Source organism: Lissotriton vulgaris, chromosome 7 (assembly GCF_964263255.1).
Source record: "Lissotriton vulgaris chromosome 7, aLisVul1.2, whole genome shotgun sequence".
NCBI lineage: Eukaryota > Metazoa > Chordata > Amphibia > Caudata > Salamandridae > Lissotriton > Lissotriton vulgaris.
The window spans coordinates 1098209814-1098230321 of NC_141695.1; the positions used below are offsets into that span (position 1 = coordinate 1098209814).

The 20508-nt window shown below is 46.3% G+C and overlaps 1 protein-coding gene across 1 annotated transcript in view; it reads right to left on the reverse strand.

Moving 5' to 3' along the window:
* The window catches only part of MEIKIN (meiotic kinetochore factor), a 976054-nt gene that overhangs the window by 434462 nt on the left and 521084 nt on the right, over positions 1-20508 (reverse strand). The window contains exon 6 of the mRNA XM_086928855.1: positions 16449-16586. Coding sequence (XP_086784981.1) covers positions 16449-16586 — 138 coding nt within the window. The remainder of the gene's footprint in view (positions 1-16448; positions 16587-20508) is intronic.

Consider the following 20508-nt stretch of genomic DNA (forward strand, 5'->3'; position numbering starts at 1 on the left):
GGTGACACGACCGTGTTCTATAATCGGAACCTGGCGCCCCCACTCCTTCGTCTGAAAGCGGATGTCCGACACTGGGCGGCCCTGCCTCTCACGCTACTGGGGCGCGCTGCCTTATTTAAAATGATGGCACTACCGCGCCTCCTATATGCTCTGGAAAACACCCCAGATGTGAATCCGCCCTCCTACTTTCGTAAAGTCACCGCAGTGGTAGCTACCCTGTTGTGGGGTCAACGTCCACCGAGAATTGCCCACGTTAAACTTAACCGCGGGTGGTATGATGGGGGAATAGCACTACCGAATATACAACTTTATTATTGGGCCTCCCAACTTAAAGTAATTAATCAATGGATCCACGCACCACACGCTGACCCAGCATATTTGGCTGATAGGGCCCAACTGGGAACGCATAGTTTGTTGGCCCCGTTGTACAACCCGAGTCTCCTTGAGGGGCTGATTGGCCCAACCAAGCACACAGTTACTTTATGGTACAGGGCGCTCACACGGTTAAAGTGGAAGGGGGTCATTACAAAGCTGACTTCACTTTGGGACACTAAAAAGTTGGGCTGCCTTAGGTCCAGCAAGGGGTTTACCCAATGGGATAATATAGGCATTTCAACGGTGGGAGATCTTTGGACGTCCACAGGGGTACTTCCTTTTTCACAACTGCAACAACAATACGCATTGGGCCCCACTGAAACCTATAGGTACATCCAGATAAGGCACGCTTTGCTGGCAGTACTAGAACCGGGGTCCACCGTCCCAGAATCATCACCCCTAGAAGACCGGCTTCTTACAGACTTTATGCAAACACGTGCCACTTCACTTACATACCGCAAACTGTTGAACAACCTCCCAGACCCCTTACAGCGTTTACGAGAGACATGGGAAACTGAGTTAGGAGCTATGGACGAGACGGACTGGAATGCTGCTATGGCGTCACCAAGGGAGGCGGGGGTATCGGCCTGGTTTAGGCTCATACAACTAAAAATACTACATAGAGTGTATTACACAAGGACTACTCTCCATAAAATGCATAGGGCTGAAACCCCATACTGTCTCCGGGGATGTGGGGAGGAAGGAACATTATTGCATACATTGTGGGATTGCCCGTCCATAAGGAGGTATTGGCAACAGGTCATGAGAACAATCTCTCAGGCTCTTGACACTTCCCTAACACCGGAGCCACGCCTATGCCTACTGAATATTTGGGAGGGAACTGACCTTAATCTTTGACAACAGCAGTGGGTTACTATCGGAATAATGGGGGCCAAGCGCGACACGACGCAGAGGTGGGGGGTAGCGGAGGTGCCCATATTAGCGTTATGGTGCAGGACTATGGACAAATTGATGTTAACTGAACGAACTGTATATAAAATGAGAGCTAACCCAAAGAAATGGAACAAGGTGTGGGAGGCATGGAATAGGTACAGGGGAGACATATGTGAACCGCTGCCGGAGGACGAAGACGACGACTCGGAGGATGAGGAGTAACTGGGGGGGGGGGGGGGGGGGGGGGGGGGAATTCTGGGGATGGACAGGGAATGTTCATTTTTCAACAAGAATTTAGGCTTTGTTCGGTGCTTGAGGGGGGAAGGGTATCTACCTGGGAAATTGGGATCGGCACACTTCACTGTCATTGTTTCCTATTTTGTGACTATATATCACGGATGAACCATCGAGTTTTGTTCTGTTCATTTTTTCCATAACAACAAAAAAAAAAAAATGGAAAAGAAAAAGTAAGATTTCATAAATTCTTTTATTGTATCCTGATTGCATTTCACATCATTTCGAACAATCGCTGCCGGACCGGAGGGTTGTCGGCTGAATAGTGACAGTACGAACCATTGCATTATCATGTGAAGTATACGAATGACCAGATGTACTGATGTTATTTTGATGGCAACTGTCAATAAAAATTACACCAAAAAAAAATAATATATATATATATATATATGAGAGAAGAACCACTTTACTGGAAAGTAAGTTGCGAGGACACAGCGGGGATCATTTCAGGAGACAGCTTAATTCACAGGTACAGCTTGGCATGATGCATTTCGGCGTGTCCGCCTTCTTCAGACGCCGCTGTTACTGCATCCTATCCTTCTCCCTCCTTTGTATTTCCTCAAGCGCTCCCATTGGCGGGGAGATCAGGTGACCCAGCTGTGAGAGGAACCTGTAGTCAATTGTGAGCCTACAGTTCCCAGTGTGCATCTGTTCAAGTGAATGCGCCAGCTGGAACATTGCTGAAGTGTGCTTCGCAAAGGAGGAGCCGTGTAGCAGCAGGTAAGGACGTTTTGAAAGTGTAGAAGTTGCTCCCTCCAGTCCCCTTCGCCCGCACCCTGTATATATATATATATAGGGTCCAGCAAAAAGGCTGAAAATCTGGGGTGATGGTGCAGAAAGGGTGTTACATACAATTCCCAACCAATACTCACCTAAGTGGTGGAGGGCCTAACTAGATGGTTATACCAGAATGTCCTGTAGCACAGATTGAGCAAAATGTCCATCCAGCTTCACCTCCGAATCCGGACAACAGTGCTTGGTGAAGGTGTGGAGGATCACCAAGTGGCCACTTTGGAGAAGTCACCCACAGAGTCTGCCCTGCCCTAGGCAGATATTGAGGACCTGGCTCCCACGGAGTGAGCTCGAATGCCCTCTGGGTGTTCTTTTTGTCTCCATGGAAATGCATATCTTAATGCCCAAATTAATCCACCTCGATAAATTTATTTCCTGCACTGGTTTCCCTTTTCTACTACTTATAAACCCTACAAAGAGGTGACCATCAACACTGGTCCTATATGAGGTTAATATAAAAACAGACTACTCTTTTTGATCCAGCCTATGCAGCTTCTCCTCCTTCTTTGTAGGGTGAGGTAGGTTAAAGAAGTATGATAAAGTGAAGGTTGACCGAGATGTAAATAGATTAGCTCTGGTTCTCAGGACTAACTTGTCAGGATAAAAAGAGGCGAAGGGCGGCTGGACACTTCAGCCAAACGGGTTAGCGAGCTGCAAGCACAAAGTAAAGGCCACCAGAAAAAATATTTGAAAGGAAAAGAGCCTGTGTTGGGGTGGGAGCGGGCCACATGCAGCTCCCGTTAAAAAAAATTAAGAGCCAGGTTCAAATCCTACTGTTTCATTCTAAAAAGAGGAGGACAAACCATGTTGGTCAGACCTTAAAATAACTAAGGGCGGACTGGAAAAGGGGTGCTTGGTCTGGGAGGCATTGGCTAGCTTTCACTGTATCTAAAGCTCATCCCTCCTGAAGATCCACCATGAAAGGAAGGAGGAGTGACTGCCAGGAAGAAGAGTTGAAGGTCTGCGTACAATAGCCCTCTTGGTCAAACTCAATCCACTAAGATTACTTGGGCCCAGTCTTGGCGGATCTTCCTCAGAACTTGAGAAATCAAGGGTATGGAAGGAAACAATGCAGTGCAGAGGAAAGTTCCACTTAAACCAAAACAAGTCCCCCAAAGCTCCTTCCACGGATGCTGAAGGTCATAGAACTTTAGAAAGAGTATCAAAAGAGATCCACGTGAGGCATGCCTCCTTGATCAGAGATGCTATCCACAAACTCTGGTTGAAGACACCACTAGCAGGTGACAAGATAAAAACTCCGGTCCTTTGCACTTGTGTTGAGAGAGCCCACCAGATTAAACGCCACCAACCACATTCCGTGCTTGTGTATCTAAGACCAGAGCCTCAGAGCTTCTCCACAGGAAGTCGGAGACCCTACCCCTGCTTGTTGACATACCACATAACTGTATTATCTGTCAAGATCTGCAATGACCAACTGCAAAAGGAAGAAATGACTTGAGTGGCAGGTAAATTGCCCCCAATTTGGAACCTCTGCTCTTCTGGAGACCAAAGCACAGTCATATAGGGTCCAGCAAAAAGGCTGAAAATCTGGGGTGATGGTGCAGAAAGGGCGTTACATACAATTCCCAACCAATACTCACCTAAGAGGTGGAGGGCCTAACTAGATGGTTATACCAGAATGTCCTGTAGCACAGATTGAGCAAAATGTCCATCCAGCTTCACCTCCGAATCCGGACAACAGTGCTTGGTGAAGGTGTGGAGGAATCACCAAGTGGCCACTTTGGAGAAGTCACGCACAGAGGCTGCCCTGCCCTAGGCAGATATTGAGGACCTGGCTCCCACGGAGTGAGCTCGAATGCCCTCTGGGTGTTCTTTTTGTCTCCATGGAAATGCATATCTTAATGCCCAAATTAATCCACCTCGATAAATTTGTTTCCTGCACTGGTTTCCCTTTTCTACTACTTATAAAGCCTAAAAAGAGGTGATCATCAACACTGGTCCTATATGAGGTTAATATAAAAACAGACTACTCTTTTTGATCCAGCCTATGCAGCTTATCCTCCTTCTTTGTAGGGTGAGGTAGGTTAAAGAAGTATGGTAAAGTGAAGGTTGACCGAGATGTAAATAGATTAGCTCTGGTTCTCAGGACTAACTTGTCAGGATAAAAAGAGGCGAAGGGCGGCTGTACACTCCAGCCAAACGTGTTAGCGAGCTGCAAGCACAAAGTAAAGGCCACCAGAAAAAATATTTGAAAGGAAAAGAGCCTGTGTTGGGGTGGGAGCGGGCCACATGCAGCTCCCGTCAAAAAAAAAAAGTAAGAACCAGGTTCAAATCCCACTGTTGCATTCTAAAAAGAGGAGGACAAACCATGTTGGTCAGACCTTAAAATAACTAAGGGCGGACTGGAAAAGGGGTGCTTGGTCTGGGAGGCATTGGCTAGCTTTCACTGTATCTAAAGCACATCCCTCCTGAAGATCCACCATGAAAGGAAGGAGGAGTGACTGACAGGAAGAAGAGTTGAAGGTCTGCGTACCATACCCCTCTTGGTCAAACTCAATCCACTAAGATTACTTGGGCCCAGTCTTGGCGGATCTTCCTCAGTACTTGAGAAATCAAGGGTATGGAAGGAAACACTGCAGTGCAGAGGAAAGTTCCACTTAAACCAAAACAAGTCCCCAAAAGCTCCTTCCGCGGATGCTGAAGGTCATAGAACTTTAGAAAGAGTATCAAAAGAGATCCACGTGAGGCATGCCTCCTTGATCAGAGATGCTATCCACAAACTCTGGTTGAAGACACCACTAGCAGGTGACAAGATAAAGACTCAGGTCCTTTGCACTTGTGTTGAGAGAGCCCACCAGATTAAACGCCACCAACCACATTCCGTGCTTGTGTATCTAAGACCAGAGCCTCAGAGCTTCTCCACAGGAAGTCGGAGACCCTACCCCTGCTTGTTGACATACCACATAACTGTATTATCTGTCAAGATCTGCAATGACCAACTGCAAAAGGAAGAAATGACTTGAGTGGCAGGTAAATTGCCCTCAATTTGGAACCTCTGCTCTTCTGGAGACCAGAGCACAGTCATCTCCTGTTCCTCCAGATGTGCTCCCCACCCTAGATTGGAGGCATCTGCCAATACTGTGGTCACAGCTGGAGGGGGTTGGAAGGACATTCCCCAGGACAGCTTTTCCTCCACACCCCACCAGGTCAGGTCTACCAAAGTATCACATGGGATCACTATCGAATGCAACAATCTGGAATCACTACCTGTAAAGACACAACTGGAGGGCCTTCATATGCCAGTGGTTTTGCATGACCAGGAGAATGCAAGAAGACCGATCAGGTGTAGAACACAGGTCTGGAATACAAGCCCGTCCTGAAAGAGTGGGAGCAGTGCATGGCTGTCCCATATCCTTTGCACAGGCAAAAAGGCCTGCATCAAAGTGTTAGCCAGTATTGTTCCAATGAACAGGGGGCAATGAGAGGGTCCAAGAAACATTTGGGAACATTACGAAAAAAAATCAAGACTGTGCAGAAGAGATACTGCTGACTACAGGCGAAAACCATCAACACAGGAGTCTTGACTTTTAAGAGTCAGTCATCATGGTAGGGAAAGACTTGACTCCATGACAAACTGAGATGGGGGCACTACTGCCATCACCCTGTGAAGAACCATGTTGAAGATGTTAAACCATAAAGGAGTACTGCAAACTGAGTGAGTCGTGCCCACTACAAATCCTAAGTACCACATGTGGAATTTCAAGATTTGTATATGAAAACACGAGTAACAGTAGGAGGAGGCGATCCTGCAAGGATGTGAATTGGCAGGGCAAATCAGGGGACAGGACTGGCAGAAAGGTAAGGGATACCCATTTTCTACAATTTGTAGGACCCATTTGCCCTAGGTTATGGCCATCCAGGCCCATGGAGAAGGCTTCTCACCTATTGATTCACAGTGGGGGGTAAGGCGTTGATCGTGGGATCAATCTACGGCCCAAACGAGGGACAGGAGAGGTTCCTTCATATGGCGATGTCCGAGGCAATGGCCACGGACAACGTAAAATATTACTGGGGGGGACCTCAACCCCTCAACCTACTGTTTGGCAATGCGACAAACAGGTCAGCGCAGTGACACGGACAGGCGGGAGCACTATCCAAAGTGGGTCTAACCAAGATGAGGAATTAGGACTGGTGGACCTCTGGAGGGCATCCCGTCCCCAGGCCAAGGAATATTCCTTTTATTCTAATACCCACAAAACATATGCTAGACTAGACTACCTCTATGGCACTAAAGACAAACACACACTTGCGGGGGACACAGAGATACTCACAACAACACTCTCTGACCACACAACTCTGTGGGAAGCACTGAAAACCGTCATACAGGGCGAATTCATAGCGATATCCGCCACGGACATTACACTCCAGAGGGAGAAAAGGGAGGGCCTTTCCCAGCAAATGCGGAAACTAGAACACTTATATGAGGACAGGGGCCCCCAGAATCTGAACGCAATGGTTAATAGAGGGAGGGAGGGAGTTTGGGTGGGGTTGGTTTGCCTATATGACACTTGCTTGTAAGTTACTTATCGCAGGGCCCTGTGTAGCCCAGAATCGCGCAAGGTCTATTGTTGACACTGTTTATTGATTTAATGAACCTCAATAAAGATTTGAACTATAAAATAGCATATGTGACAGACCGATCTAGGAACCTGGACAGTTTCAAGGATATAAAATATTAGTAGGCAAAGAAAATATATAGTGGCAGCAAAAGGCAGCAATTTAGCCACAAACATGCAGTGTAAAGGTGGGACATGAACTTTGCGATTAACAGAAAGACTGGTTTGTTTATCAATGGGAGTTTTTGTTTCAACTCAGAATACAAGCAGGGACCGATAGCATGATTTAATGGTGTACAAGCAGGGATCTCACTTCAAAGCAAAGAGAGAACCATCAAAGCACAACGGGAGCAGAAAAAACACAAAACAACCTTCTTACATTCAGTCCCCACACCATCACACGACCTCATGAAAACGCATATACAAAATGGGATCAAAATATTTAATAAAACAATCCATAAAAATGTTATGAAGAAATCCAACAGTGTCTTCTCATATCCAACATAAACAATACAATCAACATCACATATAAATAAAAACAATGTAACCAAAATAGCTTAAATCCCCAGGGGGAGGCAAAGTATTTAAACGCCAATCAATTATTCAAAAATAGTTATACTCCCACTACGGGTTCATTGTGTATCGTTGAATATGTTCAATGACATATTATATTTGTCCAAGCACTGTGGGTCGTGTGTGTAAAATCAGTTAACACGTTTTGGTGGTCTCAACAAACCAGCAGAAAAATAGAGGGGCTTTTGCGTTTTGCTTGTATACTTGGTCATAAGCCGGTAACAAATTATAACTTTATACAAACTAAAATGCTGATCTGTAGCCACCTTTGGTGCAGGAGTATGGAGTTACCATAAAAGTTCCCAGATTAAGATTTTAGAGAACACATTTTTAAAGAGATTACTGATGATCCCCTGCAGCTCTCCTACACTTTTTTGTCACTGAGGTAGGTTTGGATTTCGTGAAAGATAGGATAAACATTGCCCCACTGATTTTATTGGGAACAATCTGGACTTCTGAGGACCTATTATTTTCAAGGAGTATCCTTCGAGACTGCATGAGCCTTGATAACGCAATGTAACTCCACTGGCTCCGTTATGTCAAGGACACTTTCTATAAAATAGGCCTGGAAAATTATTATGATAACCCCGATAGTATCCATTCAAACATGAAACAGGTTCTTAAAAACACATTCCGAACTGAATAAGGCATTTCCAATTATGACAATGGAATTTCAGACTATGAGCCTCGGAGCCAACAGCCATTTTACTTGACTTTTACCATGCATGTTCATTCACATTTCCTTATGACTAGACTTCGTCTTTGCACACTGCACTTTCTTGTGGCTTTTCTCAAACACGCGGGTTGGTGCGAGAGGCTAACCCCCTGTCCTTGTAACAATGTAGTCCATCAGAGTACAATGCACTGTTTTGCACACTTTATAAAGACCCTAGGGCACGTTTTATCAAGCCCGTTTTAACCCCTTCGATGCTGATGACGAGCTCAGCTCGTCATCAGCCACGGGGGGCGTGTGCGGATGACGAGCTGAGCTCGTCATCTAAAGCGGCTTTTTAAAAAAAGCCGCGTAGCGCAAAAATCACCGCAGCAGCGATGCGGTTAAAGGAAATTCATCTCTGCTCTCATCAGGTGGGCTTTAATTATCTGCGGTCGCTATCTACTGTTGTTCTATGTAGTGCTGTGCTAAACTTTCTCAGGATTGCTTTTTAGGTCTCGCCTAGACGAAAGCAAAAGCGAAGCTTTTGCTGTCTATGCGAGACAACTTATGTTGCCACTTTTCTGGGAATATTGTGGACATCAGACTGTTACGAGCTTTTTCTGCTGTAGTCAGGCTGTCACGAGCTTCTCCTTTGGAGATTTGACCTCGTGAGCGCGCCTTGACTGCATCTAATGGGCCGTGCGCTTCCTTTAGTCAGTTTCACTTTGTTTCATTTCAAAGTGCAGGCGTCAATGTGTCTGGTAGTTGTTCATGTGGAGTGCCTTCTGAGTTCGTGAGCGCGCATTGACTGCATCTAATGTGTGTGGCTTTTTTTTTCAACTTGGCCAGGGCGCTTGCTTCAGTCAGTTTCGCTTTTAAGGTGCAGGCGTCAATGGGTCTGGTACTTGTTTTATTTCCATTTAATGCTCTTTGGAACAACAATTTTATATTACTTGTGTGTATTACCACTGGCCAGAATTTCAAAGACTTATATTCACGCAGGTGAAATAATACTATTGTGATTAGGGCCGATTTTTGGAGTCTGACCGTTCAGAGTGCAGAGTGGAGCTTCAGAGTGGAGCTTCAGAGTGGAGCTTCAGAGTGGAGCTTCAGAGTGCAGAGTGGAGCTTCAGAGTGGAGCTTCAGAGTGCAGAGTGGAGCTTCAGAGTGGAGCTTCAGAGTGCAGCTTCAGAGTGCAGCTTCAGAGTGCAGCTTCAGAGTGCAGCTTCAGAGTGCAGCTTCAGAGTGGAGCTTCAGAGTGGAGCTTCAGAGTGGAGCTTCAGAGTGGAGCTTCAGAGTGGAGCTTCAGAGTGGAGATTCAGAGTGGAGCTTCAGAGTGCAGATTCAGAGTGGAGCTTCAGAGTGCAGAGTGGAGCTTCAGAGTGGAGCTTCAGAGTGCAGAGTGGAGCTTCAGAGTGGAGCTTCAGAGTGCAGAGTGGAGCTTCAGAGTGGAGCTTCAGAGTGGAGCTTCAGAGTGGAGCTTCAGAGTGGAGCTTCAGAGTGCAGAGTGGAGCTTCAGAGTGCAGAGTGGAGCTTCAGAGTGCAGAGTGGAGCTTCAGAGTGCAGAGTGGAGCTTCAGAGTGGAGCTTCAGAGTGGAGCTTCAGAGTGGAGCTTCAGAGTGCAGAGTGGAGCTTCAGAGTGGAGCTTCAGAGTGGAGCTTCAGAGTGCAGAGTGGAGCTTCAGAGTGGCGCTTCAGAGTGCAGAGTGGAGCTTCCGAGTGGAGCTTCCGAGTGGAGCTTCAGAGTGCAGAGTGGAGCTTCAGAGTGCAGAGTGGAGCTTCAGAGTAGAGCTTCAGAGTGGAGCTTCAGAGTGCAGAGTGGAGCTTCAGAGTGGAGCTTCAGAGTGCAGAGTGGAGCTTCAGAGTAGAGCTTCAGAGTGCAGAGTGGAGCTTCAGAGTGGAGCTTCAGAGTGGAGCTTCAGAGTGGAGCTTCAGAGTGCAGAGTGGAGCTTCAGAGTGGAGCTTCAGAGTGGAGCTTCAGAGTGCAGAGTGGAGCTTCCGAGTGGAGCTTCCGAGTGGAGCTTCCGAGTGGAGCTTCAGAGTGGAGCTTCAGAGTGGAGCTTCAGAGTGGAGCTTCAGAGTGGAGCTTCAGAGTGCAGAGTGGAGCTTCAGAGTGGAGCTTCAGAGTGGAGCTTCAGAGTGCAGAGTAGAGCTTCAGAGTGGACTTCAGAGTGGAGCTTCAGAGTGGAGCTTCAGAGTGGAGAGTGGAGCTTCAGAGTGGAGCTTCAGAGTGCAGAGTGGAGCTTCAGAGTGGAGCTTCAGAGTGCAGAGTGGAGCTTCAGAGCGCAGCTTCAGAGTGGAGCTTCAGAGTGGAGCTTCAGAGTGGAGCTTCAGAGTGGAGCTTCAGAGTGGAGCTTCAGAGTGGAGCTTCAGAGTGGAGCTTCAGAGTGGAGCTTCAGAGTGGAGCTGCAGAGTAGAGCTTCAGAGTGGAGCGTCAGAGTGCAGAGTGGAGCTTCAGAGTGGAGCTTCAGAGTGGAGCTTCAGAGTGGAGCTGCAGAGTGGAGCTTCAGAGTGGAGCTTCAGAGTGGACTTCAGAGTGGACTTCAGAGTGGAGCTTCAGAGTGGACTTCAGAGTGGAGCTTCAGAGTGGAGCTTCAGAGTGGAGCTTCAGAGTGGAGCTTCAGAGTGGAGCTTCAGAGTGGAGCTTCAGAGTGGAGCTTCAGAGTGGAGCTTCAGAGTGCAGCTTCAGAGTGCAGCTTCAGAGTGCAGCTTCAGAGTGGAGCTTCAGAGTGGAGCTTCAGAGTGGAGCTTCAGAGTGGAGCTTCAGAGTGGAGCTTCAGAGTGGAGCTTCAGAGTGCAGAGTGGAGCTTCAGAGTGGAGCTTCAGAGTGCAGAGTAGAGCTTCAGAGTGGACTTCAGAGTGGACTTCAGAGTGGAGCTTCAGAGTGGAGCTTCAGAGTGGAGCTTCAGAGTGCAGAGTGGAGCTTCAGAGTGGAGCTTCAGAGTGGAGCTTCAGAGTGGAGCTTCAGAGTGGAGCTGCAGAGTAGAGCTTCAGAGTGGAGCTGCAGAGTAGAGCTTCAGAGTGGAGCGTCAGAGTGCAGAGTGGAGCTTCAGAGTGGAGCTTCAGAGTGGAGCTTCAGAGTGGAGCTTCAGAGTGGAGCTGCAGAGTGGAGCTTCAGAGTGCAGAGTAGAGCTTCAGAGTGGACTTCAGAGTGGAGCTTCAGAGTGGACTTCAGAGTGGAGCTTCAGAGTGGCGCTTCAGAGTGGCGCTTCAGAGTGGAGCTTCAGAGTGGAGCTTCAGAGTGGAGCTTCAGAGTGGAGCTTCAGAGTGGAGCTTCAGAGTGGAGCTTCAGAGTGGAGCTTCAGAGTGGAGCTTCAGAGTGGAGCTTCAGAGTGGAGCTTCAGAGTGCAGCTTCAGAGTGCAGCTTCAGAGTGGAGCTTCAGAGTGGAGCTTCAGAGTGGAGCTTCAGAGTGGAGCTTCAGAGTGGAGCTTCAGAGTGGAGCTTCAGAGTGCAGAGTGGAGCTTCAGAGTGGAGCTTCAGAGTGGAGCTTCAGAGTGCAGAGTAGAGCTTCAGAGTGGACTTCAGAGTGGACTTCAGAGTGGAGCTTCAGAGTGGAGCTTCAGAGTGGAGCTTCAGAGTGGAGCTTCAGAGTGGAGCTTCAGAGTGCAGAGTGGAGCTTCAGAGTGGAGCTTCAGAGTGGAGCTTCAGAGTGGAGCTTCAGAGTGGAGCTTCAGAGTGGAGCTTCAGAGTGGAGCTTCAGAGTGGAGCTTCAGAGTGCAGCTTCAGAGCGCAGCTTCAGAGCGCAGCTTCAGAGCGCAGCTTCAGAGCGCAGCTTCAGAGCGGAGCTTCAGAGCGGAGCTTCAGAGCGGAGCTTCAGAGCGGAGCTTCAGAGCGGAGCTTCAGAGTGGAGCTTCAGAGTGGAGCTTCAGAGTGGAGCTGCAGAGTAGAGCTTCAGAGTGGAGCTTCAGAGTGGAGCTTCAGAGTGGAGCTTCAGAGTGCAGAGTGGAGCTTCAGAGTGGAGCTTCAGAGTGGAGCTTCAGAGTGGAGCTGCAGAGTAGAGCTTCAGAGTGGAGCTTCAGAGTGGAGCTTCAGAGTGGAGCTTCAGAGTGCAGAGTAGAGCTTCAGAGTGGACTTCAGAGTGGAGCTTCAGAGTGGAGCTTCAGAGTGGAGCTTCAGAGTGGAGCTTCAGAGTGGAGCTTCAGAGTGGAGCTTCAGAGTGGAGCTTCAGAGTGCAGCTTCAGAGTGCAGCTTCAGAGTGCAGCTTCAGAGTGCAGCTTCAGAGTGGAGCTTCAGAGTGGAGCTTCAGAGTGGAGCTTCAGAGTGGAGCTTCAGAGTGCAGAGTAGAGCTTCAGAGTGGAGCTTCAGAGTGGAGCTTCAGAGTGCAGAGTAGAGCTTCAGAGTGGAGCTTCAGAGTGCAGAGTAGAGCTTCAGAGTGGAGCTTCAGAGTGGAGCTTCAGAGTGGAGCTTCAGAGTGGAGCTTCAGAGTGGAGCTTCAGAGTGGAGCTTCAGAGTGGAGCTTCAGAGTGCAGAGTAGAGCTTCAGAGTGGACTTCAGAGTGGAGCTTCAGAGTGGAGCTTCAGAGTGGAGCTTCAGAGTGGAGCTTCAGAGTGGAGCTTCAGAGTGGAGCTTCAGAGTGGAGCTTCAGAGTGCAGAGTGGAGCTTCAGAGTGCAGAGTGGAGCTTCAGAGTGCAGAGTGGAGCTTCAGAGTGCAGAGTGGAGCTTCAGAATGCAGAGTGGAGCTTCAGAGTGTCAAGAGCAATGCCAATAGCTCTAACTTTAACAAAGGCAAAACCATTGCATTGTAAATGCTTGTTATTTTACCGAATCACATGCTCATGCTGCTGCCTGGTTTGTCTACATGCACACAGGCAGAATCACTCGGTACAAAATGGCTCCTGTTCACTCGTCAGTACGGTCTTGCGCCGCCCCACCTTCCCCCTGCCAAATACATTCATTCCAAATACTGCTTATTTTCATATCAGACTGACTTCTCACATCTGGGATAGCAGGGGCACCTTCCACAGTGATTAGTGCTTCACAAAAAATAATTCTCGGCTAGCGCTCAGAAGCCTTGAAGCTTTGATTGAATGACACTGCAGTTTGATGCCCCGCTCGTTTTTTGATGCTATGCGTTCCAGACACTGATTTTATTAAGACTCACTTGGAGCTCTAAACTGTCACTTGATCTTTCTTTGGGTCATTTCGTTTGCCCGGAAGGACTAACATATCTGTGAAACCCTCTTCTTTTATAGTTTGAGCATCGTCTTCGTTTAGCAGGATAACATTATACATTTGAAAATACAAATATCCGGGAAGAGCAGAGAGCAAATCTCTGCGATGTTGGGCATTCTCCTATCATAAAGGAAGCGTGTTGGTGGGACCTGTGGCATCTAACGCATCATTTAACCCTATATGCGTGGGCACCTACCACAATAATGTATAGGATGAGTTTGTTCCGTTCCCGTTTTTAATTTGATGTAAAACTCAAATCACTGCACACTCTCTACTACACACTCTCTACTACACACTCTCTACTACAGTCACTACTCTCTACTACACACTCCCTACTACAGTCACTACTCTCTACTACACATTCTGCTACACACGCTCTACTACAGTCACTACTCTCTGCTACGCACTCTACTCTCTACTACACTCTACTACACACTCTCTACTACACACTCTACTACACACTCTCTACTACAGTCACTACTCTCTGCTACGCACTCTACTCTCTACTACACACTCTACTACACACTCTCTACTACACACTCTCTACTACAGTCGCTACTCTCTACTACACACTGTACTACACACTCTACTACAGTCACTACTCTCTACTACACACTACTACACACTCTCTACTACAGTCCCTACTCTCTACTACACACTCACTACACACTCACTACTACAGCCACTACTCTCTTCGACACACTCTATACTAGACACTCTCGACTACACACTATCTACTACAGTCACTACTCTCTACTACACACTATACTACATACTCTACTACAGTCACTACTCTCTACTACACACTACTACACACTCTCTACTACAGTCACTACTCTCTACTACACACTACTACACACACTCTACTACACACTCACTACACACTCACTACTACAGCCACTACTCTCTTCGACACACTCTATACTAGACACTCTCTACTACAGTCACTACTTACTACACACTCTACTACACACTCTACTACACTCTCTACTACACTCTCTACACTACACACTCTACACTACACACTCTACACTACACACTCTACACTACACACTCTACACTACACACTCTACACTACACACTCTACACTACACACTACTACACACACGCTCTACTACACACTATACTACACACCCTCTACTACTCTCTACTACTCTACTACACATTCTCTACTACTCTACTACACACTCACTACTTTCTACTACACTCTACTACAGACTCTCCACTCTCTACTCCACACTCTCTACTCCACACTCTCTAATTCAATCTCTCTACTTCAATCTCTCTACCTCAATCTCTCTACTTCAATCTCTCTACTTCACATTCTGTATTGCACACTCTACTACACACTCACTACTCTCTACTACACACTCTCTACTACACACTCTACTACACTCCCTACTACACATTCTCCTACACACTCTACTACACACTCTACTACACACTCACCACTCTACTACACACTCACCACTCTACTACACACTCACTAGTCTCTACTGCTCACTCTCTACTACACACTCTCTGCTACACACTCTCTACTACACACTCTCTACTACACACTCTCTACTACACACTCACTACTCTCTACTACACACTCACTACTCTCTACTACACACTCACTACTCTCTACTACACAATCTACTACTCACTTACTACTCTCTACTCACTCTCTACTACTCACTACTACTCTCTCTACTACTCACTACTACTCTCTCTACTACTCACTCTCTACTACTCACTCTCTACTACTCACTCTCTACTGCTCATGACAATGCCATTTATTTATCTGTTTCCAAAACCAACACATAAATAAAACATTTGTCACTTACAATGCCAAAAGCGCTAACTTTTGCAAAGGCGAGACCGTTGCATTGTAAATGCTTGTTTAATCAGGAAACGCTACCAGTCCTAAAATGAACTCATATGTTTAAAGATTTTAGGGGTTTTTAATATTTTTTTATTTTGTATAAATGTGTGGCAGGATGGTATTAGTCTCTTCTCCTTTGCACAAAACTGTCTCAAGTATTTTTATCTTATTGTTTAATGAATGTATGTAAACGTTTATGATTCAACTGAATCGAATAAAGTTATTTGAACTGAACTGACATATACCACCTTTCTTTAGGACAAATGTATTAATTCTCTCCTCCCCAACAAATATCTATAAAAACAACGTGGACACAACATTTGAACATACATCTACAAATAAAATCCTAAAACGCCCATCCCAACAAATAACAATTATATGTGCAAAACCAAAATCCCGTGGCATAAATTTGTGGCTGTGACACAAGTGCACCCATTGATACATTATCACACCTTCCACCAGCAAGTGTCAGGTTTAGAGTACAACATTCAGTCATTCGTGTCCCTTCCATACCTTCATTTAGCCAATTCTATCACCACACTTGAGTGGTTGAGATTAAATGTTACCTTTTTTAAACAAAACTGACAATATATATTCGTGGGTCTAGACAGGACCACAAAATCTCAACCTCTTAGGAGGAAATACTTTTTTGTATCCAAGGTGACCGGAAAGCCAAACAATCCTTTTAGTATGATAATCGAAAGGTGTTACTGGCACACTTGTAACACAAATCAAAGAGATGTTAAAAAATAGAAAAGGAGAGAAGATGCAAGTAAAAGAGCCACCAAAGACATCACATCGTTCACTAGAAGGAAACCACTCATGCTCAGCTACCTCCTCATTCACATTTCTGTGGAGAAGCCAGATAGGCTCACTTGCAGTAATCTGAAATATTGGTGACTCTAGTAGTAGCAAATACATTTAGAAGCAGTGATAGGTCAACGTCGTTTAGATGACAGCAAATGCAGCGATGTAAGACGCTTCACTTAATGTGCCGCAGAGTCGCCTTTCACGGTGGGTAGGGTTGAAAGACTGGGAACCTGCTTGCGCCCAACAGACAATGAAGGTGACCATGAAGGTTACAAAGAAGGTCCCATTCCTAGTACCGGTTGGCAGGAATGCGAATTAAAGGGACACAGAAAATTGTCACATTATAAGGAAAGGCAATGTTCAACAGCTCTAAATGTAAATCTTACAGTACCAATAGTGCGTTAAGAACATTTTAAAAGAAACTGGCAGGCACGATTACCTATAATTTCTGAAACGTTGGAAAGCTGTGGCAGTAAATCGATGTCAACAGCATTGCTTGAATCCAAAAGTGTGGAATTTTTGCATTTAAGCCGCCGTGAAACAGTTGTGTTTGTAACCTTTTTCAGAGAAGATGTACCTAAATTAAGGAACACAAAGAAATATAAGTGAACAGCAAAAAAGAAAAGTCCAATTACTATAGCATTCCTGATATGCTTAGTTTTCAAGGAGACCATCAATTCCCTATAATCCTAGTTCTTCGTCATGGGCATATTTTTTTAATTCATAAGCATGAATATTTATAGCCATGTTCAAATGTCATGAAACATTTATTTAAAAATCAAGTAAGCGCCTCCGTAAAGGCAAAACATGCTTATAAAAAATAAGAAGCACCTCACTTACAGAAAGCTGTAGCCTTCTGCTGGAGACCTCGTTACCATTACACAAATACATATAGAAGAAAAGTGGGCTTTAGGTCAACATCCTTCATCCACTGGCTGTTTACCCTTTTAGGTCTGGAGTTACCCAAGACCTTTTGATTGTACTGAAACAATATGTAGAATATACTTACCTAATTGAGCTTTCAGCCACCTCTTTTCACTCATGAGTTTGTTGTGTCATTTCCGTTTTGCTTCCGCTCACTACAGCATACAGCATGGGGCAATGGGTCAGCCTACTTAGGCTTCTGGTTTGCATCACTTTCAGGGGCTGCATTTTGTTCTTTCACAATGTGCACAACCCCAAACAAGGTAGTTTAGTTTCTTTTAGTGCCAGTGTTGCTTAATGTGGTAGTAGGACATGTTTGAAGTGAGCACCGGACATATTCCAGCTGTATTAGGTCCTGTCTCTTTCTAATATGCTTGTAAATTCCTTTTGAAGTGGACTGCTGCTATTTCACAGCAAACCATAGTGTGTTCCTGGACTCTATTTTACCAATGGTTCTTTAAATAAACATTGCCCAGGAAGAAACAAACTTTATCACGGTTTATTTGCAGCACATTTGCAACTGTTTTCTTTTAACATAGGTGGGGAGTAATTTGGGTTCGAGTATCCAATATTTTATACTGAGAATGCTCTCTCTTTCCTTCATTTTTCTTTCATACTTTCTTTCCTTCTATCATTTATTTCTTTTTTGTCATTATTCCCATTTTTCCTGCTTTCTTCCTGGCCTTTACTTTTGGTCTTTTTTGCCTCTCTTTTCTTACTTTACTTCTCCTTTCTGTTACCTTCTTTTTTCTTTCACTCGCTCTTTCCTTTCTTACTTTCGTTTTGCCTTCTTTCCTTTGTTACCTTTCTCTTGTCTTGCTTCATTATTGTTCCCTACTTCCCCTTTCTGTTCCTTTCATTCTTTATTACTTTCTTCCCTCGTTTTTCTTTCACTCTCTTTCTCGTTAGCCTTCCTTTTTCTTTCCTTTCTTCTTTTCCTTTTTGCATCTGCATTTCTTGTATTTGTTTATTTTTTCTTCTTCCCTCACTCTCTTTTTGTATTTTCTTTCTTTGTCTTTACCTTCTTTCCCTTTGTTGTTTTTTTACTTTTGTTTCCTTCTTTCTTTCCTGCCTTCTCTCCTTTGTTCGGTTTTTGCTTTCTATCCGTCTATCTTTCTGTTTTGCCTTGCTTCTTTTATTCTTTCCGTCTTTATTTGTTTTCTTGCCTTTTTAGGTCTCGCGCCTGCGATGCATATGGCGAAGCCATATGCCATCGCGCAGGCGCGATACTAATGCTGTCGGGTCTGCTTCCCAGGAGACAGGAGATGTCACGCGCACGCTCTGGAAAGCGATCGGCGCCGGCCGCGCGCGCGCATTTCCCAATCTCCTGTCTCTCTGGGAAGCACCTGCCTACGCCCTTGAACCATTGATGTACTCTAGAAACATCAATCAAATCCTCATGTCCTGTTCTAACTCTGCTGAAACCCGACGTCTGATGTTTCTCTCCAAGTCCTGCCTGCTCTGAAACCCAGGCTAATGCACAGGCGGTCTCTTGCGTGATAACAGTCTAAAACTGTACGAAAGAACTGAGTTTAAAACCGCCCAGGGCGCCCCCGCCCCCAGTGAGCGCCCTGCGCAGATGCAGCCAGAGTGTGTGTTTGGATGAAGACCCCGGTCACGTGGATGCGCCCCGTTCGCTCTTTTCTGTTCAACGGTGCCTCCTGCAACGGCCGAGACAGTCCAAAGACTGGAGATATGACGAGCTTCATCCCCGTAGTCCGACCAACCCCCTGCCGCCCAAAGCAGAAGTCGGCAGGAAACAACTGCTGAGATATTGACTAAAAAACATCCCAAGATAACCTAACGGTCTCCATCGTCGACTCGAAGTCCTAGCATAAGGTTTATTATCCACCTGCGGTCGTAGGACGCACGTCAGAGCAGTGAAACAACTACGAAGGTGCACTCTCTAAAACGGGCTGAATAACCCCTCCACAGAGGGGATTTACATCTCAAGGGGTAACCTAGCGAAGGACTCATTCCAATGCTAAATACAATTATCACTGCAAACAGAGCGATAACATCTTGTCCCTGTGGCTTTTAAAGAGGGGAGGCTGTTTTTCTGAAATTGCCGCGTCTTTTAAAATGTTAAACTCATCAAAAGGAGCTAAGTGGGCACCCCCGGGTGCCGGGCGCGCTCCTCTGCCCACAGGGGCTGCTAATGGCTGGGCGTTTCTGTGTGGATCGCTTTCAATCAGACGGATGGCACCCGCATCGAGATGCCATTGTTCGCCCACCCCAAGGTAACGGCCCCACCCAGGGACGCCCATTGTCGCCTCGTTCTTCCCACGGAGCCCTCCCCGCCCCGAACCAGCCTGCAGGCCTGTGTGACCGGAGGAACCGGAATGAGCCGACCCTTGCCCCGGACACTGAATGCACACCTCCGGGCCTGCGGTCCGTCATTCCTGAAGTCTGGGAACGGCCCCGCTGACCAGAGTGTCGCCAAGTGCACTTTACACACACAGACAGAAAGGCGATATATGGTGTTGTCTTAATAAGGGATGGTAGAAGCGGCCATCATAACGTCAAAACAAATACAGTAGTGACAATTTGCACAATCTCAAGTGCGCACCTGGACCACTTAGGCTCTGGAGAAAACTCCTAAATTAAGAATCGCAGATCTTTTTCACATACCTGTTGATTACTCTCTGGAAACACTCAGGCGCAAGCATTATATCATTGGAAATAACACTGAACGCACAGAGCTCTCAAGGGGAGATGCCAGATAGCCCTTTCTCGAGTATACGCGAGGCTGACGCTGACCTTGTGTCCTGTATGTCATGCATGTGGATGTGGCCAAGTAGCGCACACGCTCGAAGGCCTCTTGGCGCTTTAATGACAGATTCCGTTACTAATTTGTGGCAATATTTTGCCTGCGTCGAAAAGATGAGTCCGCCGAGCTTTCATTTGAATTTGTAAACCTGTAGAGTAGACGCAAATCTCTGCCTGACAGCCTTAAACCCACCGAGCACCCCTACAAACGATTGGGTTTTATGTTTTGGGTGTTGATAATTTAAAAACCTCTAGAAGCAGATATACAACATGATCATGCAACCCGGTGCGCTGCATAGAAGGGAGAGAACAGAACAGGGCCATAAGTATAAAGATATGGCTCTGTGATCCTCTCTCCCTGCATGCGCCAAAACACGGGGGGGACCCTTGCGGGGCAAAAACTATGCTTCAATACTTTGCCCACTTTGCATGTGTGCTGTACACGGCAGCACACATGCAAAGTTGGAGAAATGTAGAGAATTGAAAAAGTTTCTCCAAAGTTACGTCAGCCTCAAGGATGCGTCAGCTTTTGGCACATATGCATGTCTACCAATGTTAGTAGATAGGAATTTGCGCCAAAGTCCATAGGTGGATGCCTGGGAACTCCCATGTACCACCCATGGTACGCCCCCTTGCGGCGAAGTAGTGCATATCGCTACTTTGTGTTGCTTTGGCTCATTTTCCAAGGCACATATTGATTTGCATTAGAAAATCAATAACACCACAACACGTTGTGCCAGGTTTGCGTATAAAAGTAATGTAAACCTGGCGCAAAAGGTGAGTAATTCTGGGCCCTAGTGCTGACA